Below are 27,736 nucleotides of genomic sequence, written 5' to 3' on the forward strand. Positions count from 1 at the left end.
TTGGCAGGCGGATTCTTAACCACTGCACCACCAGGGAAGTCCCTCCTGGAACATTTTAAATGTGGCGTGAAAGCGGAGCTCTGTTTCTCCAGCTTTATTCCTTGATGGTGGAGAGCGAGGGTCTGGGGTGGCAACCCAGACCCCACAGATGAGGCGGCTCCAGAGGGAACACAGACTCCATCGTATTTTGCGCCATGTGCTGAGAGTAATTCTCAGAATAAGCTCTCTACTGAGAGTAATTCTCAGAATAATGTTTTTAAATGTTTAAAACAAAATATAAAGGAAAGCAAGCATATTGAAATATAGTTATCAAAGTATATTTTTTAAATTATGATATAGTAATATGTGTGTTTATTAACTCATAAAATCTGGAAACAGGTCTGTTAACTACTGTAATTTCAAAGTACTGATGAGTGTATACAATATTTTGACATTTCTGCAGCAACTGTTATGGGATATGAAAATATCTGTGGTTTCTTTTGGTTATAAAGCTATAAGTACTGCTGATACAACCGTGGCTTGTCCAGAATAGAAGGAAATGTTAATTTTTAGTTAGCATTAGTGAAAGTAAAGGCGTGATTTTTTTTTTCCCTTCCCATCCAAGTTCATGGATTCCCTGCATTCTGGTGCAGATGAAAGAACCTGAAGTCTGCAACCCGAGTCCCGTTTGGAGGTATCTCTGTGTGACCCTGGACACAGCCCACCTCCCCTGTGCTCCTCTGCGGTTCTTTGCCTCTAGAACAGAGATGGTGATTCCTCTCCTGCCTGTCCATGGGGCTTCTGTGGACCTGAGGACCCGTGAGATGATTCACATGGAATGTCTTTGTAAACCGTGAAGCCCCGTGCTGCCATGCAATGCCACGCTATTATTAGCGGTAGTGTGAGCTCATGTTTGGCCCTCCGGCCCAGCGTGGACCAAAAGACTCTTCCTGGCCAATTCCCTCAGGATTCCTGGGAACCAATCCATTTCAGGGAGCGGGTCTGCCCCTGAAAGGCTGATTCCTGCAGGCTGACCTCATGGGTCATTACAGCATGTGAGGGAGGATGGACAGAGGTGTACTTGTGGGCAGGGAGTGGGTGGGTGAGCTGAGGTTCGAGAGACCCTGCCCATCCTCCTGAGGTGGCATGGGGGTCTGAGGCCAGCCCTGGAGCAGCCTAGGCTCTCCCTGACTCTTTGCAGCTGACCTGGGGCTGGGATCAGGAGGGCCTGCCCTCTCTGGGCTGTGAGAGAGGCTGGGCAGGGCAGAAGCTATACTCCTTTCATTCATTCATCTACCCATCCATAGACAGTGATGGGTGCCTGCTCCGTCCCATGTCCTGTCCAGGGCTGTGCTGGGGACCAGACACGAGTCAGACCCAGCACCTGCCCTCCCCACCAGCTCTTGGGGAAGATAGACTTGAAGACGAGCAAATGCGACCTAAAGTTGTTAGCACAAGAAGAATGGAGTTCAGAGCGTGGGGTTTGAATCAGATTGGGGGAGGAGGGAATACTCTGGAAGGATGAGAAAGTTAGCAGTTAGCCTGGCAAAGGCTCTCTAGAAGAGGGAATAGCCCAAGTAACCCTGGGAGTAGAACACACAGTTAAGATGCACTGGCCCAGGGTTACAGGGCTTGTTTGGATTCCAGTTCCACCGCTCCTTTGCTTGAGCAGCTCTGGGAAACTTCTGAGCCTCAGTTTCCTCATCTGCAAAGTGGGAACACTTTCCCTACCTACCTCACAGAGCTGGTAAGGGATCAAACTATTGTGCACGTACTGTGCTTGGACTGGGCCTGGTAATTAGTGAGCTTCCCGATAGGTGGTGGCTATTTCTTTGTCGTGGTGTACCTGGACATGGAGGGCAGAGGCAAGACAGAAGTGGGGAGGAGACCCGGGGTGGGTGGGGGGGCGGTGGGAGAGGCGTGTGCTCAGATTCCAGGGTAAGAAGCTTGTACCTAACGCAGAGACCAGTGGGAACTAGTGGAGGAGATAGAAAGCTATCTGCTTTTTTTTTTCCAAGTTTTTTCCAATGAACAGGTATTACCTCTATAATCAGAGCAAAATAAACATTCTCGTAAAGGGAAAGGCTGACTACCCTGGCAGCAGCGGGGGTGCCCGATCCTGTCCCCCATCCTCCCCGCTCCACTCCGCGTTCTCAGTCCAGGTTAAATAATCAGGTTAAGCTTCAAGGGGAGGAGAGGTTACCTTGAAGGAGCAGCTGGAGGGGGTGGGTTTGGAGGCCTGGCAGGCTGTGCCTGATCTGAGTACCTTTGCTCAGCTTCTTTAGTCCAGACATTCTGACTGGGGGGTGGTGGTGGGGTGCGGTTTGAGAATCAGGGGCCCCTGGGCTCTGAGGTGGGCACTGCTGGGCAGTGTGGCCTCTTCCTGTCTGCAGTGGGGGATGAAGTCTAGGTTTCCTCACGGACGTTGGGGGGTCTCTGACAACCTTGTTGTATAGCCACTGGGCTGGCTTAGTTCAGTGGTGTTGGCCCCCTCTCTCCGCATTTCCCCACGGCTGGGGTGAGAGGCTCAGCAGACACTGAGCTTTTTTTTTTTAAGGAGGAAACTTTTTTTAAAATTAATTTATTTTTTTTTAAATTTTTGTCTGCGTTTGGTCTTTGTTGCTGTGCACGGGCTCTTATCTAGTTGCGGCTAGCAGGGGCTACTCTTTGTTGCCGTGCGCGGGCTTCTCATTGCGGTGGCTTCTCTTGTTGCGGAGCACGGGCTCTAGGCGCGCGGGCTTCAGTAGTTGTAGCACGCGGGCTTCAGTAGTTGTGGCTTGAGGTCTCTAGAGCACAGACTCAGTAGTTATGACACGAGGGCTTAGTTGCTCCGTGGCATGTGGGATCTTCCTGGACCAGGGCTCGAACCTGTGTCCCCTGCATTGGTAGGCAGATTCTTAGCCATTGCGCCACCAGGGAATCCCCACTGAGCTGTCTTTGAAGGGAAGCCTGAACTCCCCACCCACTACCCGCCGGCGATTCCCTACCAGCTCCCTCGGTTGGATCAGATGGTCCCTGGATGAAGTCCTGGGAGACTGGGAGCCTCGGTGAGGTCCAAGAACCTCTGGAGGGAAGCAGAGTCCTACCCTCAGCCCCCTCCCCATGGCCCAGCAGCCCCTTTCCCAGCCCCCACCTCAGACCCCGAAAGCTCAGCTTCTGCTGCACACACCCCAGAAGACCCAGCCGTGCGGGCCACAATTCAGCCTTTGTGGACTCACCCTCTCACGTGGACGGTGCCAGGAGGGGCTGACCGCATTCTGCCTGCAGCTGGGACAAGCCCTTGAGGGGCCTGGGCCCCCCTTGGCCACCACGGAGAGATGGAGCTGGCATGAATGCAACATCCTGCATTTGCATAAATGGACTGTGGTGAAGGGCAGGCCTGGAGAGACAGCTGCTCATGTGAGAAAGGTCATTCATTCATTCACTTCTTCAATAGATGCTTATTGAGACCCTGCTCTGTGCCAGGCTCTGGGCTGAGGACTTGTGTGCTGAGACACGTGACTCTTGCCCATTTAAGGAAAGAGACTGGAAGGAAGGGACTTCCCTGGTGGCGCAATGGTTAAGAACCTGCCTGCCAATGCAGGGGACACGGGTTCGAGCCCTGGTCCAGGAAGATCCCACACGCCGTGGAACAACTAAGCCCGTGCGCCACAACTACTGAGCCTGAGCTCTAGAGCCTGTGAGCCACAACTACCGAAGCCTGTGTGCCTAGAGCCCGTACTCCGAAACAAGAGAAGCCACCGCAATGTGAAGCCTGTGCACCGCAACGAAGAGTAGCCCCCGCTCGCCGCAACTAGAGGAAGCCTGTGCGCAGCAACGAAGACCCAATGCAGCCAAAAGACTGGAAGGAAACACTCTGCATTAGAGTCACTCGGGGGCCCCCATTTCCAGGGTTTCGGATTCAGTAGTTCTCAGTCAGGGCGTGAGGATTTCTGACAAGTCCCCCCCGCCCAGTGTTGCTAATCTGCTGGTCCAGGGACCACACTTTGAGAACCACTGTGATTCAAGACCAGGTGGAGGAATGATGAGTGGTTTATGTTTTCTGTTTTCAAAACTGTCTTTATGATCGTCATTTCCTTTTTTTAATAATTTTTTTTATGATTAACATTTTTTAAAATTTATTTATTTATTTATTTTTGGCTGTGTTGGGTCTTCGTTGCTGCATGCAAGCTTTCTCTAGTTGCAGTGAGCAGGGGCTACTCTTCGTTGCAGTGCATGGGCTTCACATTGCGGTGGCTTCTCTTGTTGCGGAGCATGGGCTCCAGGCGCGCGGGCTTCAGTAGTTGTGGCACGTGGGCTCAGTAGTTGTGGCGCATGGGCTTAGTTGCTCTGCGGCATGTGGGATCTTCCTGGACCAGGGCTCTAACCTGTGCCCCCTGCATTGGCAGGCGGATTCTTAACTACTGCGCCACCAGGGAAGTCCTGTCATTTACTTTTATAAACAGAAAAATCAGTTAAAAAAATTATTTATTTGGCTGCATCGGGTCTTAGTTGCGGCACGCAGGATCCTCGTTGCGGCATGAGGAACCTTTTTTTTGTTGTGCACGCGGGCTCTTCATTGCGGCACATGGGCTTCTCTCTAGTTTTGGCACTCGGGCTCTAGAGTGTGCGGCCTCAGTACTTGTGGTGTGCAGGCTCTCTAATTGTGGCATACGGGCTTAATTGCCCTGCGGCTTGTGGAATCTTAGTTCCCAACCAGGGATCGAACCCGCATCCCCTGCATTGGAAGGCGGCTTCTTAACCACGGGACCACCAGAGAAGTCCCGAAAAAATCAGTTATTTAAAAGTTAGAAAAATAAGCGGTCCCCAAAAATGACTGCAGTGCCCTGGGTGTGGTCCTGTGTTGTGGGATGTCACCTCCCATGATCTAAATGTCATACATCTTTTAAAGTAGCCCAGCATCATTAGCTTGTGCATCCCCTGCACTTCCCTTTGGCTCACCCTGCGCTTTGGGTCCACTCTGACTCCCAAATCCTCCCTGTCAACGTGTTCTGTAAATAGTACGGTGAGGATTTGGACACAGGCCCATCTGGAGGCTGGTTTAGCTTGGATTTAGCCAACTGGCCCACACTTCCTGAGTGCTGTTTCCTTTATGCTTCCTTAATCTTGCCAGCTGAAATGCGTGTGGACCCCTCACTTCCTCATTTCTTTAACTGGTGTGATCATTGACTGTCCCACTTCCTCCTTCTCCACTTTTAGTTCTGTCTGCTTGGCATGGGGGGGAGGCTGAGTCTGTGTATATATTGGGGTAGAGGTGGGGTTCCTGATGAGGGGACCATTCCTCTGCAGCTTGATGCGGGCAGAATCATTCATTTTGCGGTGTGCTGCTGAACCCCCCCCCCCAAACTGGGAGCAAGGCTGTGGTGCCAGGTGGGAATCAAACCCTTCAGTTGCTGGTGGGAATGGGACAGTATCTGTTGTGGTTGAGAGAAGAAGATACCCTGTCGTCCCCTCTGTCTTCCTTTCCTGTGTTCAGAACCAGTTGAGGAATAGTCCCAGGAGTAACTGAGTGCAGATGGATATAAAAACCTCCATGAACTTTCATACTAAAAACCAGCCTGAAGGTGCCACTTCCTAACCCTGAATTAAACCAACCCATCCAGTCTCAGGGGTGCTGGGAAGCCCAGGCCATTCCCCCATAGGGAGCCACCCATTTTCTTTGGGGAAAGGGAGGCTCAGAGGGCTGGTGAACCCAGCTCAGATGTGGTCCCTCTCCAGAGCCTGCACAGTGGTTTGTTTGTTTGTTTGTTTGCTTCTTGGACCCACCCCGCTTTCCCATCAGCACCATTTCTAGGTGCTTTCTTTTTTTTTTTTTTTTTGCGGTACGCGGGCCTCTCACTGTTGTGGCCTCTCCCGTTGTGGAGCACAGGCTCCGGACGCGCAGGCTCAGCGGCCATGGCTCACGGGCCCAGCCGCTCCACGGCATGTGGGATCTTCCCAGACCGGGGCATGAACCCGTGTCCCCTGCATCAGCAGGCGGACTCTCAACCACTGCGCCACCAGGGAAGCCCTCTAGGTGCTTTCTGTGACTCCTTTGGGATGACTTTGGCAGGTCATTCATCTCCTATGACTCGTCGGTACGCGAGCCTCTCACTGTTGTGGCCTCTCCCGCTGCGGAGCACAGGCTCCGGATGCGCAGGCTCAGCGGCCATGGCTCACAGGCCCAGCTGCTCCGCGGCATGTGGGATCTTCCCGGACCGGAGCACGAACCCGTGTCCCCTGCATCGGCAGGCGGACTCTCAACCACTGCGCCACCAGGGAAGCCCATCGGTTTCTCTTTTTAGTGTACAATCTTATTTAATCTGTTCAATCACACTAAGGGCAGATATTATTATTTCCATTTGTGACTCAGCTTTCACATCTGCTGTTAGACATAGGAATCATCCATTTCTTCTCCTGGGTCTCCCCACTCATCCCCCTGCACTTTGTGTCTAATGATTGTTTCATGTTGGTTTGTCTTTTTGTGATTGTTTACCTAACAAGACGTGCCTTCCTGCACTCAGTATTTGTTAGGAGCTTGCAGGATGCTGGGCCCTGCGCTGGGTGTGGGGCATACAGCGGGGAGTGAGGTAGACGTGGGGAAGCCCCCCAGGCACTCACGGTCTCTCTGGGAGACAAAGTCTTAAATGAAGAATTGCTGATATACCCATAACAAAGGGGAAGTGAAGGACATCTGGGAGTTGATGACAGAGGTGGTCAGGAGCTGCCCTGAGGAAGTGAGGTCATCCCTCTCAACTCCCTCCACTTAAAACCCAGACTCAGATTCGTTACTCAACCCTTCAAGGCCCTGGATGGCTGACCCCTGTCAGTTTCCCCAGCCTCAACTTACCCCTGTAGCTACCCTGGCTGCCTTGCTGTATCTTGACACACTGAGCTCTTTCCTGCCTCTGGGCCTTTGCACACACTGCTCCCTGCCTGTCTCTCTGCATGGCTGTTCCTTCTTGCCTCAGCATAAATGTCCCTTTAGAGGCGGCCTCCCCAACCTTGTCCTCTAACATAGCACCTTCCCCCATTACTCTTTCATATTACCCAGGTGTTTTGGTTCTGTTTTTTTGGTTTTTTGTCTTCACAGCTCTTAACAGTATCTGAGGGGTTTTTTTATCTTTCAGTTTACTGTGTGTCTTGCCAATGAGACTTGGGGCTCCATGCAGACAATACAGAAAGGGCCACGTTTGTCTTGGTCACCACTCTCCTTCCCCACCCCTTGTGCCTGCACAGAGCCTGGTACACAGTTGGTGCTCATAAATGCTTGTTGAGTGAGCCTCTTCTGCTTCCCCAGTGTGTTACTTTCCTATTGCTGCTATAATAAGTTACCGCGAATTTGACTTAAAACAATCCCAGATTATTATCTTATAATTCTGGATGTCAGAAGTCTGAAAGCCAAGGTGTTGTCAGGGCTCCATCCCTGTAAAGGCTCTGGGGAGAATCCGTTCCCTTTCCTGCTTCTAGAGGCTGCCTGCATTCCCCAGTTCATGGCCCTTTCTCCATCTTCAATATACATCACCCCAACCTCTGCCACATCGCCTTCTCCCGCTCTGAGCCCCTTGCCTCCCTCTTATACGGATGCTTGTAATTACACTGGGCCCACCCAGATAATCCAGCAAAATTTCCCAATCTCAAGATCCTTAACTTAATCACATTTGCAAAATCCCTTTGCCATGTAAGGTAACATATTCACAGATTCTGGGAATTAGGACGTGGGCATCTTGGGGGGCCATTACGCAGTCTGCCACACCCAGACCCCCCGAGGTGTGCCTAGGACAGCATCGAGTGTGCCCTGCACTCAAGTACCCTGGCCACTGCCATAGGGCCCAGCGACCTGACCTCTCCTTCCCTCTGCAGGATGAGATTGAGGAGCTGCGGGCAGAGATGCTGGAGATGCGGGACGTCTATATGGAGGAGGATGTATACCAGCTGCAGGAGCTGCGGCAGCAGCTGGACCAGGCCAGCAAGACCTGTCGCATCCTGCAGTACCGGCTGCGCAAGGCTGAGCGCCGCAGCCTCCGTGCTGCCCAGACTGGCCAGGTGGACGGCGAGCTCATCCGTGGCCTGGAGCAGGACGTCAAGGTAAGCCCAGGGCCCTCCCAACCCTCACAGGTGCCCTTGCTGGGGGGTAGGACCATGAGCCTGAGTGCCCAGGTCAGCTCCCTCCTCATGTGTCCTTGGACGAGTTCCATCATCTCTTTGGGCCTCAGCATCCTCATCTGTAAAATGGGGATCCCTAGGAACTGATAGGCTGTCTACCACGGTTGTCCCAAAGTGGTATCATAAGATGATACCTACCAACAGCAGCTGCTGTGTGAGCCACACACCTGGTGCCGGGCTCCAAGTTATCCGTGCATAGTTCCATGGAGGTTTCTTTCTTGTGCTGATGGAGAGTAGTGAAAGTCTGGAGTTGAATAAGGCTGGTTTAAATCTTGGCTCCAATATGCCCTAATTTTATGATTTTGAGCAAGTCACCTGTTTCAGTTTCCTCATCTGTAAAACACGTGTAACGGCAGCCCCTGCCTCACGGGGTTCTATGAGGATCAAATGAGATCAGGTAGGTAAGAGGTCACTGTAGGCACTGGAAAAGGTTAGCTAATAATAATTATTATTATTCTCATTTTCCGGATAAGGAAAGTGAATCTCAGAGAAAGGAAGTACCTGTCCAAGTTCATGTGACCCTCCATGTAGCTGGCAGAGCGCAGACTCACCAGCCTCCCATGCTTGCTGCCTGACTTTGCTGATCTTGGCCTCAGAGAGCAGGAAAGGGATGGCCTGGAGGCTGGCAGATGGGGCTTCCAGAAGAGAAGTCTGCCCTGCCTGTCTGTATGAGCCCTGGTCTGGGGGCTGAGAACTCCAGGGGACCTGGCCCAGCACTCTGCTCTCAGAGCTCAGCCCAGTGTTATCCAGGGATGTAGGAGCTGGGGGTAGGGGCATCTGGCACAGCCCGGGGGCCTGTGGAGTCTTCCTGCAGGGGTGACCTCTGAGGTGAGGCCTGAGGTGGAAGAAGGAATGTTGAAGGAAGAGGGCCCTTGTAAGGGGAGGTGAAGAGTGAGCACCAGATCCACACCGGCCTTTGCGTCTCCCATTGTCTTGCACGTGCCGTGGGCACATTGGGATTGTAGGTCTGCTGTACAAGTGAGGAATCAGCTCAGAAAGATTATATCTCCAAGGCCAAAGTCACCTGTACCTGAGAAGGCAGCTCTTGGGATAAATTGTTATACAAATATTCAAATTCCAGGTATCAGATTGAGAGGGTGTGGGGTGAGGGAGAGCCCTGGAAGCTTAGAAGAATCTGAGTTTGTGTCCAGGTAGTTGGGGCTTTGGGGCGAAGACACTGAAAAGTCAGCCTTAGGTGAGGAAGAGGTGGAGGAAGGCTGGAGCTGGGAGCAGACTAGCTGGCTTGCCTCTGTGGGAGGAGCTGAGAGCAGCTGGTGTGTGTGTAGAATGGGGAGGGGGGGAGGCCCTCTGGAGTCTGGGCGGAAGGGAGCGGCCCCTTCTGTTGGGATTTGAACTAGCCAATCAGCAATTGGCTTGGCCCCTTCCCTCCCTCCTCTCCCTGCGCCTGCAGCTGGAGCGCTGAGCTCATCCACACTGGCCTGGGCTGGACAGCTTTGGCCGCCTCTCTGTGTCCCAGGTGCTGGGGATGTTCTGGGGCATTTTTTGGAGGCTTTCAGAACGCTGACTTCCCTGGCATCGCCTGGGAGGGCTTGAGAGACCCAAGTGTGGAGGGAACTGGATGTTGCCTGGGAGGGTATCCCCGGGGGCCCTCTGACTTGCCTTGCCAGCAAGAGTAGACAGGTGTGAGGCCACCTCTTGGAGTCTCAGTTTCCCCTTCTGTTAAAAGGAGGGCTTAGAGCAGCTGAGTCTTCAGGGCTTTTGCAGCCCCAGTGGTTTAAGCAAGCAGGTAGATTACTGGTGAGGGTGCCATGAAAGAAACCTCAGGCCTTGGCCCTCCCTCTCCCTCACCCCCACCCCCAGGCTCTCTCACTGTCTGCTGGTTCTCACAGCTGGCAGGACCCACAGAAGCTCAGCAGGAACATTGTTCAGCATGAGGAGGGCAGGGGTGGGGGGGGTGCAGAGACCTGCTCTACCACTTGCTTTCTGTGTGGCTTTGGGAAAGCTCCTTGACAGCCCTGAGCCTCAGCTTCCCCATGTGGAAAATGGAGATGCAACAAGTCTCTACCTGTAGAGATTTTTGTGAGGATAAAATGAAATAGCTCAAGTAAAGAGCATGCTGAGCACAAAGTCTGGCTCGGGATGCTCCCTCAGCAAATGAGCAAATGTTGCTTGTAACTGTTCAGGAGAAGAACTTAAAAGGCACTAGTGGAACAAATGGCTGGACCACGGTGGAGAAGGGGGCCAGAATCTCTACCTCCCTGGGTAGATAAGTATAGCCTGGAGGTTTGTTTACCATGGAGATTCCCAGGCCCCACCCTCAGGGCTTGGGGTCCTGTATGAGGGTGTCAGGTCCTGGGAATCAGGGATGAAAATTCCCACCTGAAGGGACTCTTGTGGGAGGCCCGAGGACACGCCAGTAAAACAATTCTTAGAAATCGATGTTGCTGGAGAAAAAGTTCTGGCTTTGGGTTTAATCCCTGGGTGACCTGAGCAGGTTACTTTCTCTCTTTGATCCTCAGTTTCCTCATCTGTACAATGGGGGTGGCATTCCCACCCTCCCGGGTTTCCTGGGAGGATTTCACCACACAGAACCCAGATGCTGCCTGGACAGGGGGTGCTCCTTAGTGACGGTTCCTATCCCACACCCTGGGGATTCAGAGTGACAGAGACCCCTTAAAGCCTTAGGCCCAGGAGCCGAGGGGCCAATGAGCGAGGTGGCTGTGGCCTGGAGGCTGCTGGTTGCATTTGGAAGGCGCCAGCGCTGTAACAGTGACCTCATGGCTGAGAGTATTTGTTTGTGCTTTGGGGATTTGCCCTGGTTTCCAGAAGCTGCAGCTGCTTCACCTCCTGTAGTATCTCAGCCCCCCAACCTTCGGGATAGTTGGGAGGATCATGAGAGGATCAAATGAGACAGGCAGGTGGGGCCCCGTGAGCCCCTGACACAGTGAGCCCACTGTTGCGCTTATTTTTAATACTCTTATTATTAATATTAATATAATGTGTCTTCAAGCTGCAGGCCAACAGCGGCTCAGATTGAGAGCAAGGCTCCAGAGTTGACCCACCTGCTTTCAGATCTTGGTTCTGTAGCTTCCTAGCTGTGTGGCCTTGGGCAAATGACCTTTTCTTTCTGAGCCTCAGAGTGGGGATGATATTCAAAGCACGTTCCCAGGGGATGAAAGGCATGTGGTGGGTGCTTGGGAGCGACAGCTGATTCTGCCTGATTACCTGTGAGAGCCAGGGGGCCCAGGACCACTGAGGCTCAGAGAGAGAAAGGGAGAGGTGCAGGCAACCGGGCTCCTGCCCTCCAGGCAGGCATGCTCTTTGCTCCTGTGGGCCTCCATCAGGGGCACAGGGCTCTGTGGGGATCTGAGATTAAGGGCCCTTTTGTCCACACTGGAATTCTGTAAGCTGCCTGGGGCTAGGCCTTCTTAACAAAGCACCCTTGGGGGTAGAAAGCAGTTGGAGAAGGGGGTTCCATGGAGAATGGGGCAGAGGCAGAGGCAACTGGGGACTCACCTCACAGAAGGGGTGAAATCCATCATGAACCCAAGAGGATCCAGGAATCTACATGGATCATGACTTCTTGGTGGGGAGTGTCAAGTCCCAGGTCAAGGCCATGGTGGGGATGGAGTGAACCCCGGGTGGAGAGGAGCTGGCCCAGGTGGGAGCATAGTTGGGAGAGGAGCCCCCGCTCCTCCCAGCAGCTGATCCCTCATCCCAGTCAGGGACACAGCCCTCTCTGGACATTTGGGGGTGTGGGCAGTTGTGGGGAGCATCCCCAGCCAAGCTAGGGCATGTGCAGCTCCCCATGTTTCAGTCATTTACTCCTTCATTTCCCTCCCTTTTTGCTTGCTGGGGTCTTGGATTTGTTTGTTCATCCAACAGGCATTTATTAAGCACTTAGTGTGTGCCAGACCCTGCGCTGCTACCGGGACACAGAGATATGAAGGAGCCCCGGCATGGCCTGGGGCCTGGACCTCTGTGCTCCATCACTCCTGCCCCCAGGGGCTAAGCAGATGAATGAATGAATAAATGAATGAATGAATAGAGTATTGATCAGGACAGGGACTCACTGGGTGACCTAATAGCCTAAAACTTGGGACCTGGGGCTGAACACCCGGACACTAAACTCAAGAGTGAGGTTGTGGGGTGCTGGGCCAACCTGGATTAAAATCAGTGCACAGAGCTGAAGCAGTAATCTTGACAATGCATTAAAAATCATACTTTTGAGCACCTGCTATGTTCTAGCCACCAGCCCAAGCACTATGTCTTTTTTTTTTTTTTTTTACAGCAGGTTCTTATTAGTTATCTATTTTATACACGTCAGTGTATACATGTCAATCCCAATCTCCCAGTTCATCCCCCCCCCACCCCCCACCACTTTCCCCCCTTGGTGTCCATACATTTGTTCTCTACATCTGTGTCTCTATTTCTGCCCTGCAAACCGGTTCATCTGTGCCATTTTTCTAGGTTCCACATATATGCGTTAATATACGATGTTTGTTTTCCTCTTTCTGACTTACTTCACTCTGTATGACAGTCTCTAGATCCATCCATGTCTCTACAAATGACCCAATTTCATTCCTTTTTATGGCTGAGTAATATTCCATTGTAATATATGTACCACATCTTCTTTATCCATTCGTCTGTCGATGGGCGTTTAGGTTGCTGCCATGACCTGGCTATCGTAAGTAGTGCTTCGGTGAACATTGGGGTGCATGTGTCTTTTTGAATTATGGTTTTCTCTGGGTATATGCCTAGTAGTGGGATTCCAAGCACTATGTCTTTTATTCCTCACAGCAGGCCTCGTGACTATGCTATATCAACCCCCTTTTACTGATGACCAAACTGAGACTTCAAATAGTTAAATAACCTGTCCTGGGTCGCACACCCAGTGAGGGCTGGAATCAGGCTTGAATCTAGTTTTCCCACCTGCAAAGTCCTCATTCTGCTAGTGAGGGATTGCTCCCCCCACTTTGTGGATGAGGAGGGTTTGGTGGCCTAGAGAGACTGTGGGAGGAGCCTCGTGGGCCAGCTTCCAGCTGTCCTAGGAGATCTTCAGGGGGCTGAGAGAGGCAGTGGGCAACGGAGGGAGGAGGGGGAGGCAGGGCTCGATTTCCTTTCTGGCCGTTGTTTTTCCTGGCCTTCCTTGCACACTGCCGAGGGGTCCGTGCTGAGTTGGGCCTGGGCCCGCAGAAGGCAGAGCCAGGGAGGGCCCTCTTCCTTTCCGGCAGGGAGGAGGTGCCATGGCCATTTCCGAGACTGGCAGGCACGAGGCACTGGGCTGTCTGCCGCACACATACCCCTTGCTGGCAAAGCCCTCATACCCCTTGTGGAGCCTGGGCCACGCTGACCCTTCAGCCAAAGCCCCTGAGCTCCCTCCAGCTTGGCCCACACTAGCTCTGTTTGACTCTGAGCAAGGCATTTGCCCTCTGAGCCTCAGTTTCCTTGCCAGTAAAATGGGGGCAGAGTTGGGGTGAAGAGGAATGAATCTGGCACATAGCAGGTATTCAACAAGTGCTAGTACTTAGTCCACTTGGGGATGGAGGCTAGTTGTGATTTACCAGCTCAGAGGGCCTTCCTCATCCCCAGAGAAGAGACCCCCTTTCCTACCTTTCACCCCAGCCAGCAGGGGACAGGACAGAGGGGTCCTCAAGGAAACGGGGTGCTCTTACAGCAGAGTCCTGGAACCGGATTGGAGTTTGCAACTCCATTAGCTCCTTCTGTAGGGATGACTTGGACATCTGCCCAGCCTTTGTCACTGGGGGCATGTTCTTTATCCCAGACAACTGGAAATAGGCCTCAGGGTCTGTGTCACATTGTGACCCTCAGCAAGTCATGCCCCCTCTGGACTCAGCGCCTCCCAGCAGCAGCCACCACTTACCCAGTGCTCACTGTGCAGGCTCTCAGCCAAGCCTTTGTGCAATAGCTGATTCAGTCCTCCTGTCGGCCCATGAGGTTGGTGCTGTTATTATTGTACCCATTTTGTAGTTAAGGAAAGACCCAGAGTAGGGAAATAATTTGCTCAGGAACGCGTGCTGGTCACTGGCAGAGATGGGGTTCAAATGTCTCTGGGGATGCCCATCTTGCTCTGGGTTTCCCCTCTCTTTAAAATGATCTTCTTGGGGGGTAGTGGTGGTGGGATGAATTGGGAGATAGGGACTGACATATATACACTAATTTGTATAAAGTAGATAACTAATAAGAACCTGCTGTATAAAAATAAATAAATAAAATTAAATTTAAAAAAAATAAAATGATCTTCTGGTCCTGTCTTAAGCTCTGGTGAGAACTGGGCAAGAGCGTGGACAGGAGAGGCTTTTGGAAGCATCAAAAGGCCCAGATAAAAGTAAAGGCATTGCTAAGAGCAGGCACTGCCTCTGTAGCTTTCTGGGAGCCGAACTATGATGTGGACATAGGAAGCACAGGGTGCCTGGGTTTGGGTTTTGGTTCTACCACTTCCTGGCTGTGCGACCCTTGGTGAGTTACTTGACCTCTCTGTGCCTCAGTTTCCTCTTCTCTAAGTGGGGGTGATGAGAGTACCTGCCTACCCTGGGGTTGCTCTGTGGTAGAGGTAGGATGGCCTGCTCATGCCCTGCTCATCACCCACCTTTGCTCAGGTCTCTAAGGACATCTCCGTGCGGCTGCATAAAGAGCTCGAGGCGGTGGAGAAGAAACGGGCGAGGCTGGAGGAGGAGAATGAGGAGCTTCGGCAGCGGCTCATTGAGACCGAGCTGGCCAAGCAGGTGCTGCAGACGGAGCTGGAGCGGCCGAGAGAGGTGAGGCCCGCATCCACCCCGGCAGGGCTAGGCCTGGGCCGGGCAGGCATGTGCCGGCCCCATCCAGCCAGTGTTTCTGAACCTCTGTCCCTGCACAGTTATGCCTCCCTGGCAGAGCTGTCTATTCATTCACTGCTCCAGCACACGCTCCCTGAGCACCTACTGTGTTCACTGTGTGCTGGATACTAAGGACACAGGGGTGCGTGAGAGACACCTGGTTCCTGTCCTCGAGGAGCCCACAGGCTAACGAAGGAGACAGTCAGCCATCAAAGGACCACAGCTGGGAGAGGATTGCCTGAGAAAACATGCAACAGTGCTGAGCAGGGGACCCAGCCCTCTGTGCCTCAGTTTCCTCATCTATCAAATGGGATAGTAATACTTTGAATCATTGGAAGGACTAAGTGGTATAGATTTTGTGGACATGCTTTAGGGACTGCCTGGCACTGCCACTCGGTATAAAGTCACTGCCAGGTCTGGGCTTCTGGCTGGTGTCTCAACACATTTCCAGGACACAGATGCTTTTTTTTCTTTTCTTTTTTAAATTAATTTATTTATTTTTGGCTACGTTGGGTCTTCGTTGCTGCGCTTGGGCTTTCCCTAGTTGCAGCGAATGGGGGCTGCTCTTCATGGCGGTGCGCGGGCTTCTTATTGTGGTGGCTTCTCTTGTTGCGGAGCACGGGCTCTAGGCGCACGGGCTTCAGTAGTTGTGGCACGCGGGCTCTAGAGCGCAGGCTCAGTAGTTGTGGCACACGGGCTTAGTTGCTCCGTGGCACGTGGTGTCTTCTCGGACTAGGGCTCAAACCCTTGTCCTCTGCATTGGCAGGCGGATTCTTAACCACTGCGCCACCAGGGAAGCCCCAGATGCTTCTTGAGTGTGACCCCAGGCACCAGCTTCTCCGTCTTTGGTCATGAGAGTCCCTCCACCTGGCATTCCATTCTTCCTTCTGCTGTGTGTTAGGTGTACAGCATGTTAAGCACCATGCTAGACACTCGCCATGATTTTCAGAAAGGCCCGATGAGGTTGTGATTGTACCAGTTTTATGGATGAAAACACAGCCCTGAGAGAGGGAGCGATGTCCTCCAGGTCACGTAGGGCCCAGTGGGCTGTGCAGATTGGAAACCATCAGCCCAGGTGATGCTTAAGGGCTGGAATCCTCCAGAATCCAGGGGTCTGTGTCCCAGGCGGCCTGGGTGCCTTCTGCCCCCAGAGGCACAGCTGGGCCTCAGCTGGCTGGCTGCTCATGAGGCATGCTAGGATCGAACGTTGTTCTGGGGCACAGTTCTCACCTTCCCAAGGGCAGGCGTGCCAGCATTCCAGGACAGACACCACAGCCCTGAGGCCATAACAATCCTTCTGCTGCCCTCCCCGCTGGGTGTGTTGGTGTGACATGCCAAAGGCTTCTCGGTGTGGAGATGGGAGGTATTTGCTACTCAGGGCTGCCCAGGGCTGCGTGGGAGGCCCCCTCCCCCAGGCAGCCTCCTGCCCTCCATGGCCTGGCCAATAACAGGGGACCATCTTCACACATCTCATTGCTGCTACCCTTGATAGTGAAAAGGAGAGACAGTTTCAGAAGGTGCCTAGGATGTCAGCCTCTTCCCATTGTAAAGGAGAGGGAACAGACGTCCAGAGAGGGAAAGCCTGCCTGAGTTCACCCAGCCTCTCCTTGGCTGAGATGGGGCTGAGACCCTGAAGCCACCTCCCCTAAGTTTTAGTTTCTTCATCTGTGACATCAGGATAATAACAGTACCCAGTTTATGAGGTTGTTCATGATCATTCATAAGATTGGGTAACCACAGAGCACTGTGAAGAAGTTAAAAAGAATAAGGTAGTATAGCAGTTCCTGAGAAAATTAAACAGAATTTCCAAATAAGCCAGTTCCACTTCTGGGTATATACCAAAATTGAAAGCAGGGACACGAACAGATATTTGTACCCTCATGTTCATAGCAGCATTATTCACGGTAGCCAGAAGGTGTAAGCAACCCAAATGTCCATCAATGAACAAACAAAAATGTGGTATATACTTACAGTGTATGTATAATCTTAAGAAGGAACGTGATTCTGAAACAGGCTACAACGTGGGTGAACCTTGAGGACACTGTGCTCAGTAAAATAAGCCAGACACAACAGGACAAGTATTATATGATTCCACTCAGATGAGATACTGAGAGTAGCTAAATTCCTAGAGACAGAAAGTAGGTTAGAGGTTACCAGAGCCTGGAGGGAGGCAGGTGTAGGGAGATATTGTTTAATAGGTACAGCATTTCAGTTTGGGATGATGACAAAGCTCTGGAGGTGAATGGTGATGATGCCACTGGATTGTACCCTTGAAAATGGCTAAAAATAGCAGATCTTATGTTATGTATATTTTACTGCCATAAAAAAGAAAAAAATGGTTAAAGTAGTAAATTTTATATTAGGTGTACTTTCCCACGATTTAAGAAAAAAGGCAGATACATATGCACTGATGTGGAAAGATCTCTAAGGTACATTGTCAAGCAGGAAGAGAAAGCTGTAGAATCATACAGATTGTGCAATCCCACTAATTATTTTGGAAAGCCATACAGAATGAACTGATTTTGAAGCATGTGTCTATATGTGCAAATGCATAGCCTGGAGGAAAACCCACTGAACTGAGGCATTAGAAATGGTGGGAGTATGGTAGGCAATGGCTTTTGCTTTTTATTCTATGATTGCTGTATTTAGGGGTTTTTTTGGGGGGGGGCGTGGTTATTAGTAGTGAAATTTTAAATAAAGTCAAGCATGTAAAGAGCCCTTTGTGGTGCCTGGCACACAGTTGGTGCTCAGGAAACACTGGTTCACTTCCTCTTGGAGGTGATGTCAGTGAGGCTGGCCTAGCCCTCCCTGATGTGCCCCTCGGTGTCTTAGATCTGCGGAAGGAGGCGTGGCCCTGTATTTATTTGCTGATTGCCCTCTCTCCTCCCTCTCCTTCCTGATATGGTTTCTATGGAGACGAGGGTCCCTTAGCAATTCTTCTGCCAGAGCTGTTCCCAGTCCCATCATCGAGATCTGCCTTTGCCATCCTGACAGGTTGCTGTGGCAATGCTGTCACCCGGCTGGGAACAGGAGCCCCTGGCCTGAGCTGATGTGGTTTCTATGGAGATGGCTCTTCACTAGAGAGAAGGGAGGGTGGCCTGCCCCAGCTGTGTTCTGCAGTGGCACCGTTGCCAGCTGGGCTGCAGCTCAAAAATCGTAACACGAGCCACCGCCACCCCCAATCCAGTATCATTCCCCGTCTTTGTATTTTAGGCAGAAAGCCAATATCAGTGTTGATGGGATTTATAATAACATAGCTGCTGTGTCTGAGTGCTTGCTCTGTACCAGGCACTGCACTAAGCAGTTTATGTGTGTCTTCACGTTGTGTAGCCAGCAGCCTCCCAAGGTACATCGTGATTTTGTCCCCATTTTATTTTATTTTGTTTATTTATTTTTTTGGCTGCACCACACAGCTTGCGGGACCAGGGATTGAACCCAGGCCCTCGGCAGTGAAAGCGTGGACTTGCTGTATATAGATGGGACAGGGGAAAGACAAGGATGGGATCCTAACCCAGGACTCTCCATCTCCCAAAGCCACACTAACTCTTACAGCGATGCCCGTGCCCTCCTTGCCCCATCCAGGGGCCTTCCTAGAACCCGGCTGTGTTTTGGAACCTCTGAAGTGGCCACTCACTCCAACGAGTACTTCCTTCTCTGGCCCAGGCTTCTTGGCCTGATTCCCACTCTCATGGGGTAGAAAGGGCACTCACCATAGTATCAGTTCACCTCGGTTCAAATCTCGCTTCTGCTGGCGGCATCATCTGATGCAGCCTAGCCGTGGCCTGTGTGCTGCAGGGCAAACTCGAACTTGGAGTCACACGGGCCTGAGTTTCAATCCTGGCTTTGCCACTTATTTGCAAATAACTGTAGCGTTGGGCAAATCATGTAACTGCTCCAGTGCTCAGTTTGTTCATTTATAAAATGGGAATATGGGGACTTCCCTGGTGGTCTGTGGGTAAGACTCCACGCTCCCAATGCAAGGGACCCAAGTCTGATCCCTGGTCGGGGAACTGGATCCCGCATGCAGACTGCAACTAAGAGTTCGCCTGCTGCAACTAAAGATCCCACGTGCCGCAACTAAGACCCAGCACAGCCAAAATAAATAAATAATAAATTTTAAAAAAATGGGAACGTGAATCCCTACATCTCAGAGGTGTTTATCAGAATTAATCAAGACAAGCAGGTAAAATGCTTAGTGGAGAATAAGAGCTCGGTAAATACTGGTTATCAGTGTCATCACCCTCACAGCCTCTACAATGGCTGTGGGCCTGGAGAAGCATTTACCTTAGTTCAATAAATATCCTTCTGCTGCCTCTAGCAAGGAGCTCTCCATTATCAAACTGCCAGTAGCCCATGGAAGGAGCAGTTAAGTAGCAAATCAACGCCTGCACTTGGCAGCATCTGCCCCTGTACTTTGATTTGGGGTCCATGTCAAACCACTCTGTTTCCTCCACCCAACTGGTCTCCCTCAGCCCGGAGCCACACCACCTCTCTAGCTGCTTCAGCCACTTTGGAGGAAGAATGCCTCAGTCTTTGAGATGCACCCCTACCCCAGGCTCCCCCCTGGAGTAAATTTGGTACACACAGCACAGTCTGTGTTTTCAGTGAGACCTTTTCAAACATCCCCTCTAAATTGGATGAAAATCTACCCAACTGTTTTGGCAGAAGGCTCATTTTATTCCTTGAAGGTTGGTCCTTGTTTCTTGGCAGCATGGAAGCATAGAAGGTGTTAGAAGACAGGGGGCCTCTCCAGAGCTGTGCTCAGGCAGCCTCTCCGTGTGGGCTGGAGGGGCGGAGGTACCCTCTTCTAATCTCCTGGAGAGGGACAAGGGAGGGCAAAGCTTCTGCTCCTACTAGGAGCCGTTAGACCAAGGATGCTTAGAGGCACCACCCTGGCTGCTCAAAAGCGGCCTTGTGAGTTGCTGGTGGGTGGGGAAGCCCCTGCTGCGTGCCAGGCCAACGACTGTGCCCTCGGGGTCCGGCGCTTGTGACTGGCATTCTTGTTGGTGCCCGGGTGCTGTCCTGCCCTGCCCCAGCCCGCCCACCTGAGGCCCAGGGCCAGAACATCTGCCCCTGGGGGCTCGACAGAGGGGCTCTGACGGGCCTTGGCTCCCTGCAGGGGCACCGCAGTCCCCCAGGCCGCCTGGCCAGCTGCTGCCCTGCAGAGAGGAGGAAGGTCTTTGTGCTCTGTGAGCCTGCCTTGTTTTCCCTCCAGAGCCGCAGAGCAGTGTGGGAGCCCAAATGGCTTAGATGAGGTGGGGGGCAGGGACGGGCAGTTCCATCCAGAAAAGGCTGGAACCACTTTGGTCCTGAAAAGGTTTGCTGCTTCAGCCCCTCTTCTCTGCCCACTGCCCTCCCTTTCTGCTGGGCACTCAGAACTCACCCTCTGCAAATGTGTTGGAATGGTGTTCATGACTTTTCTTGGGGAAGTACATTTTAAAAACATTTTACTATAACTTTCTCCTCCCACCCAACAGGTAAAATATATGCGTAGTAGAGAAAGACTAGGAAATACAAGTAAGCCATAAGGAGAAAAAATTTCAACTGTAATCCAATATTCAGAGGGAATTCCTCCGAGTAATTACCAAATTACTATTTGGGTGGGAGTACTTCCCAGTATGTTGTACTTCCAATACATTTTTCTATGTATGCGCACACACATATTGAAATGTATATATGCATTATTTTTTACTAAAAAAGTAATATAAGCTCAGTGAAGCAAAAATTTCATTACAAAAACGTATAAATGCATGCCTCTAAGGGTGGACACATCAGACTCTGGTTGCATTGGTTGCCTCGGGCAAGAGAGCTGGTCACAGGGTTCACTGTATTACTTTTTTTTTTTTTTTTTTTGTGGTACACGGGCCTCTCACTGCTGTGGCCTCTCCCGTTGCGGAGCACAGGCTCCGGACGCGCAGGCTCAGCGGCCATGGCTCACAGGCCCAGCCACTCCGCGGCATGTGGGATCCGCCCGGACTGGGGCACGAACCCGTGTCCCCTGCATTGGCAGGCGGACCCTCAACCACTGCGCCACCAGGGAAGCCCTCTTTCTGGGTTTTTTGAAGTTTGAAGTATGTGAGTGTGTTCTCCAAAATGTAAGAAATAATAATAATACATAAAATAAAAGAAGAAAGGCTCCCCTAACCACTTCCCTCAATTCGACGCCTGACTCAGCCTAACCTGTGATTTGGTTTGGTTTGTGTCTTTTCAGGCCTTTCTCTGTGCTTATATGATGTATATTCCTCTATGTATTTTCTTTTTCATAAAGATGGGATTATGTTACATGCACAGTTTCTGTAACATACAGAATAATATAGCATGAACACAGACTGTCTTTTTAAATGCTGGATGTTTTGGGGTTTTCTTCTGCTTAAGGTGCTTATTATAAAAGTCAAAGATCACAGAGTCGAGTAAACATAGGAAGGAAAGTTTAAAAGAACACCATCTATTTCAGTATTTTAAACACAGAGCCAGAGATCTAGAAGGAGCTCCAGCTGACCCTCAGCTGTGGTCACCCTCAGGAGGAGAAGGGATGGGGGTGTAAACAGGGGGGCTTCTGCTTCGTCAGAACAGTACAGATTTACAGTGAGAATGTGTCTTTATATATTAATTTATTTTTTAAAATATTGTATAATTTTTAAAAACTTTAAAGAGAAAACGCTGGAGGACTATGTCTTCCCTCCTGAAAAAATGTGGGGGAAGAAAAGTGCAAAGTGCAAGTTCCCTGTACTCTCATTGTTATCAGCCTGGTGCATATTCTTCAGACCATATTCCCCCACCATGCACATGTACACACGTGTATACACACACACACACGTCTTATTTTTATAAAAATGGTAACATGTTCTAGCTTTTTTTAAAATAACAGCTTTATTGAGATATAATTCACATACCATATAGTTTGCTTTTGAAAGGATACAGTTCAGTGGTTTCTAGAATATTCAGAGTTGTACAGCCGTCACCACTCTCTAATTCCAGAACCTTTTCATCGCCCTAGAAAGAAACCCCAAGTCACTCCCCATTCCCTCTTCCTCTTCCTCCCTGGCAACCACTAATCTACTTTCTGCCTTTGTGGATTTGCCTCTTCTCAACACTTCACGTAAATGGATTCATACGCTATGTGGCTTTTTGTGACAGGCTTCTTTCACTCAGCATGATGTTTTCAAGCATGTTGTAGCATCGAGCAAGGCGTCATTCTTTTCCGTGGCTAATATTGCCTTGTGTGGCTATGCCACGTTTTGTTCATCCATTCATCAGTTGGTGGACATAGGGTTGCAGGTTTTGTTTTGCAGCTTCCTCCTTTCCATTGCCAAGCTGTCTCGGAGATTTTACCATGTCAGTGAATCTCACTCTCCCTCTGTCCTTTTTCATGGCTTCAGGCTTTGTGTTATCTCACTCCTTTATATGTAATGGCTGGGACCTCTCAGTGCCCCTGGAGACCCCTGGTTCCCCTTACTGTCCCCCCACTTCCCTCCTCCAGAAAGTCTACAGTGGTCCCCTAATCCGTGGTTCAGTTTTGTATTGATAGATGATGAAATGGAGTTTCAGAGAGAGGAAGGGGTTCACCCAGGATCATAAACTCAGTGTTGACGGGGTCCCAGCTGAGTTCACAGCCCCTCCCATCAGCTTGTGATGGGCGGGCCCAGATCTGCAAGCCTGACCACCTGACTCCCGGGCCCCCACCTCACCACTCCAGGAGGGGTCTCTGAGCATCCCCTTCCCAGGCCCCTTTTGTAGGAGGGGGTCTTTGGGGAAGGACTTGTTTTGTGGCCCTCACCCCCGCCTTCCCTACCCTTTCCTCCTTGCCTTAGAAAGATCCCCCATCAGTCCTTCTCAAATACTGGCTCCCTGCTCTTGGCACCCAGCGTCTGAAATATCAGCCTCTGCCTTCTTGCCTCATTTGCATTTCAAAAGGTCTCTTTAGGAATTGATTCGGCTCTAAGATGAACTTAAGAGCCTGTCTGGGGTTCATCTCCCTGGCTCTGTGCTTCCAAGCTTAGCTGCACATTAGAATCACCTTGGAAGCTATTTAAAAATACTGATGCCTGGGACCTACCCAGACCAATGATGTGAGACTCTCTGGGGTTGGGACCTTGGGCATCTTTTTTTTTTCTTTTTAAGTTTCCCTAGGTAATTCTGATGTGCACCCAAGTTGAGAACCACTGTGCTGGCTCCACTCTGTTCCTTGTCCAAGAAGGCATATTTTCTCCTTCCATGTCTTTGGAGCCAGAACAAGAGCTCTGTCAAGAACTGGTCCCAGGGACTTCCCTGGCGGTCCAGTGGTTAAGACTTCACCTTCCAATGCAGGAGGTGCCGGTTCGATCCCTGGTCCAGGAGCTAAGATCCCACATGCCTCATGGCCAAAAAACCAAAACATAAAACAGAAGCAATATTGTAACAAATTCAATAAAGACTTAAAAAGAAAAAAAGAACTGGTTCCAGGTCAGCTCTGGTTTTGCTGTGGGACCTCCCTCTAGCCTTCAGTAAACTGGGGGCTTGGATTAGATCAGTGGTTCTCACCTTCAGCGACTGGGTGTGAGAGGTGGGGGATCAGGAGCCCATGTATTCGGACTACCTGGGAGCATGCTCGAAAATTACCTGCCTGACTTGAAAAGTCAAATGTAACGCAAGGGTGATTTTATATGCCACTAACATGAATCACCCCTCTCTTGGGAAGAAGTGTTCAGTGGACTCATGCATCTAACTGAGTGACTTTTTTCAACGTTGAGAAAGTTCAGAAATGATTTTTATAACAATTCCTCAAATTCCCCTCCATTGGGCTTGTGCCATTTTGCATTCTTGCCAGTGAAATATGAGTGATCCTGTTTCTCCATAGTTTCATCAATAGAATGTGTTGTCAGGTGTTTGGATTTTTGCCAATCTGATAGGTGAGAAATTGTATCTCAGTATAGTTTTAATTCACATTTCTCTACCATGATTAGGGTTGAGCATCTTCCTGTGGTTGGAGCCATCTATCTTTTTTTGCATCTGAACCGGTTTTCATATCTCTAGCCCATTTTTCTATAGGTTTGTTGGATTTTTTCCTCTATTTTGTGAATCTCTTTACCTATTTAAGATATTAACCCTTTGTCAGTGTAATACATTGCAAATATTTTTTCCCAGTTAATCATTTCTATTTTTACTTTTCTTAGGGTATTTTTTTTCCCATGTAGAATTTGCTTATCTAATCAAATGTATCGATTTCTTCCCCTATTGCTTCTGTAGTTTTGAATCATGATGATTATTATAGGCTTATTTTGCTTTAATCTGCATGAAAACCTACCATTTAAATTGTAAAAAATGATCAGTTCCTCATCATTTCTAAGCCTCTTGTATAGTTATGATCTGTTTTACCATATTCATTTTGTTTATTAGTATCCATGCTGAATTAAAGTCCTCACTAGAATGTCAGTTCCACGAGCTCAGGATTCCCCCTGAGATGGAGATTTGCATACAAGAGGCTTCTGGAAACATCCCCTTGGAATAACACCATCAGGGATCGAGGCAGAGGGAGAAGCTGAGCTGCAGAGTGTTCACACCAATGGCCTCAGCTTATCCCATGGGGAGCTCTGGAGCTGAAGTGGGAAGGGGGCATGGACCAGTCACTGGATGTGGGTTCCCCGTCCCCCCCCCAGCACCCCCACCCAGGGAGGGCACATGACCTTGGATGAGGTTGTTGCCCTCAGCCAATGGCCATCGCTGGGGGAGGGACTCAACTTTGAGGTCTTAGCCAGGGGAATGCGTGCCCCCATCCTAAAGGGGGGATCTAGGCATAACACTCCAGCATCCCCCTCAAGTACCCTGTCTGTCATGGTCCCTGCTGTATTCTCCATGCCTAACTATGCCTGGCACGTGATAGGTGCTCAGGGAGTCTTTGGTGAATGAATGAAAGACAAACAAGAACAGAAATCCCGATTTCTGGGTCTTGGGCTCAACCCAACTGGATCACAATTTCAGGGTGGGAGAGAGGGGAGGAACCCTGGGCAGGTGGGTTCACAATCGTCTCAAGTGCTTCTGTCCTGTTCCCCATTTGCAACCCATTGGGTGGTCTTGAGACTCCTCTGGCTCAGCAGTTGATGCTGGTCAAGGCTGGACATGGCTGGGCTGCGCTGGCCAGGGAGGGCAGGGGCCCTCAGCGGAACCCTAGGCACTGTGACTGCTCTTTGGATGTGTATTACCCTTGTGAGCTTTCAGTTCAGTTTTTTTTAATCTCGCTCCAGCATTCCTTGAAGAAAAGAGGAACCCGCTCCCTTGGGAAGACGGACAAGAAACCTTCCATGCAGGTACCTCCCATCAGCCTCCACAGCCTCTGTGCAGCCCCCAGCAGTCGCTTTCAGTCTGAAGGCCCCAGGCCCAACTCCATGTGGCTTGGGGAGTCCCCAGAGGTGCCCACCCTGCCCCAGTTTCTACTCCATCCTCCCCTTGTTCACTCTCTTAGCTTCGCTGTGTACTTTACTTCCCCAAACTACACCCTGAGCCCATGGTTCTCACATGCTCTGCTAGAGAAAGGGCTATATGTAGCACAGGTCAGGCACAGAATATAGTTAGTTTCTAGTGGTCCTGGATGGTCAGGGTGTCAGGCACTTTTTATATATTGTCTCATTTAATTTTCTTCATGGTCTGTGAGGGAGGGAATGTTATTGCCCCATTTTACAGATGAGAAAACTGCAGTAGTAATGGTAGTAGTAGTAGCAGCAACACTGACCCTGGCAGAATGTTGCCTACTCCAGGAAGCCCTCCTGGACTCCCCAGGCTACATGCGGTGTCCCATCTGTGCTGCAATAGGTATGTCCCCCTCTCTGCTTCCCCTCTGGACCCACAGCTCCTTGAGGGTCAGGGCTGTGTCCCCAGCACGTAGTTAGTGCTCCCTGAAATGCTGTGGCTGAGGCTCCCAACACTAACCTTGCTGGGTCGTGCCTGTCCCTGTTCCCCCTCGGGCCTCAGGAGGACAGTGCCGACCTGAAGTGCCAGCTGCACTTTGCAAAGGAGGAGTCGGCCCTCATGTGCAAGAAGCTCACCAAGCTGGCCAAGGAGAATGACAGCATGAAGGAGGAGCTGCTCAAGTACCGCTCGCTCTACGGGGACCTGGATGGCGCCCTGTCGGCCGAGGAGCTGGCGGACGCACCCCACTCGCGGGAGACCGAGCTCAAGGTTCATCTGAAGCTGGTGGAGGAGGAAGCCAACCTGCTGAGCCGCCGCATCGTGGAGCTGGAGGTGGAAAACCGCGGCCTGCGGGCCGAGATGGACGACATGAAGGATCACGGCGGCGGCTGCGGGGGCCCCGAGGCCCGCCTGGCTTTCTCCGCTCTGGGCGGCGGCGAGTGCGGGGAGAGCTTGGCGGAGCTGCGGCGACACCTGCAGTTCGTGGAGGAGGAGGCCGAGCTGCTCCGGCGCTCCTCAGCCGAGCTGGAGGACCAGAACAAGCTGCTGCTGAGCGAGCTGGCCAAGTACCGCTCGGAGCACGAGCTGGACGTGACGCTGTCGGAGGACAGCTGCTCCGTGCTCAGCGAGCCCTCGCAGGAGGAGCTGGCAGCCGCCAAGCTGCAGATCGGCGAGCTCAGCGGCAAGGTCAAGAAGCTGCAGTACGAGAACCGGGTGCTCCTCTCCAACCTCCAGCGCTGTGACCTCGCCTCCTGCCAGAGCACGCGGCCGATGCTGGAGACGGACGCCGAGGCCGGGGACTCGGCCCAGTGTGTGCCCGCGGCCCTCGGCGAGGCCCACGGACCCCACAGCGCCCGGCTCTGCAGGGCCCGGGAGGCCGAGGTGCTGCCGGGGCTGAGGGAGCAGGCCGTCCTGGTCAGCAAGGCCATCGACGTCCTGGTGGCCGATGCCAACGGCTTCACGGCCGGCCTCCGCCCGTATCTGGACAACGAGTGTGCCGACTTTCGGCTGCACGAGGCCCCCGGCAACAACAGCGAGGGCCCCAGGGACACCAAGCTGATCCACGCCCTCCTGGTGCGGCTGACCTTGCTCCAGCAGGAGCTCCACGCCTTCACGCGGAAGGCGGACTCGGTCCTCGGGGGCCCCAACAAGGAGCAGCCAGAGCCCTTCTCGACGCTGCCTGCCTTGGGCTCCCAGGGACCCTCCAAGGAGATTCTTCTGGCCAAAGACCTTGGCTCAGACTTCCAGGTAAGATGTCCCAGTCACAGGCCCTATTACTTTTTTTATATATGTATGTATGTTTTTTTTTTTTTTACTGAACCATGCATACAGAGAGGCAGGCAAAACACAAGTACACAGCTTAATGAATTTTCCCAAAGTGAGCACACCTGTGTAAGCATCACCCAGGACAAGAACTAGAGTATGGCCAGCACCCCAGAAGGCCCTCCTCAGGTCCCCTTTTAGCCACTATCCCCACTCCCAAGGGTAACCCCTCTCAATTCAGTTTTGCCTGTCTTTGAACGTTGCATAAATTGAATCACACAGAACACACTCACCTGTGCCTGACTTTTCGCTCACCATTATGTTTGTTGTCTCAGGTGGCAATAATTTGTGTGTTCTCATGACTGAATATGATCTCTTGGGGTGAATATACCACAGTTCTCTTAGTCATTTACTGTTGATAAAGGGATTCATTCCAAAGCCCTATCTTTTTGCCAGGTCGCCCTTTCTCCTCTTCATGTTTCTTTTGCAACGCTGTATTTTAAAATGAGTATTATTAAAAAAAAAAAAAAAGCTTTGGTCAGATCCTGTGCAAAGGCCAGAAACTTGGCTTTCTAAAGGTAATGAACTTCCAGCCTTGATATCTATAAACTACTACTTAGAAAACTTAAAATAGCCAAAGCACTTGTCCCCTCAAAAAGCATCACTGCGAG

General features: G+C 51.3%; 1 protein-coding gene across 4 annotated transcripts in view; it reads left to right on the forward strand.

Moving 5' to 3' along the window:
* The window catches only part of MTCL2 (microtubule crosslinking factor 2), a 66,745-nt gene that overhangs the window by 12,769 nt on the left and 26,240 nt on the right, over positions 1 to 27,736 (forward strand). For all 4 annotated transcript variants that reach the window (XM_082645809.1, XM_082645810.1, XM_082645811.1 and 1 more), the window contains exons 2-5: positions 7,822 to 8,046; positions 14,706 to 14,864; positions 25,142 to 25,204; positions 25,866 to 27,050. In XM_082645809.1, the coding sequence (XP_082501935.1) occupies positions 7,822 to 8,046; positions 14,706 to 14,864; positions 25,142 to 25,204; positions 25,866 to 27,050 (1,632 nt within the window). The remainder of the gene's footprint in view (positions 1 to 7,821; positions 8,047 to 14,705; positions 14,865 to 25,141; positions 25,205 to 25,865; positions 27,051 to 27,736) is intronic.

Source organism: Mesoplodon mirus (assembly GCF_964341445.2).
Source record: "Mesoplodon mirus genome assembly, chromosome: 15".
NCBI classification, from domain to species: domain Eukaryota; kingdom Metazoa; phylum Chordata; class Mammalia; order Artiodactyla; family Ziphiidae; genus Mesoplodon; species Mesoplodon mirus.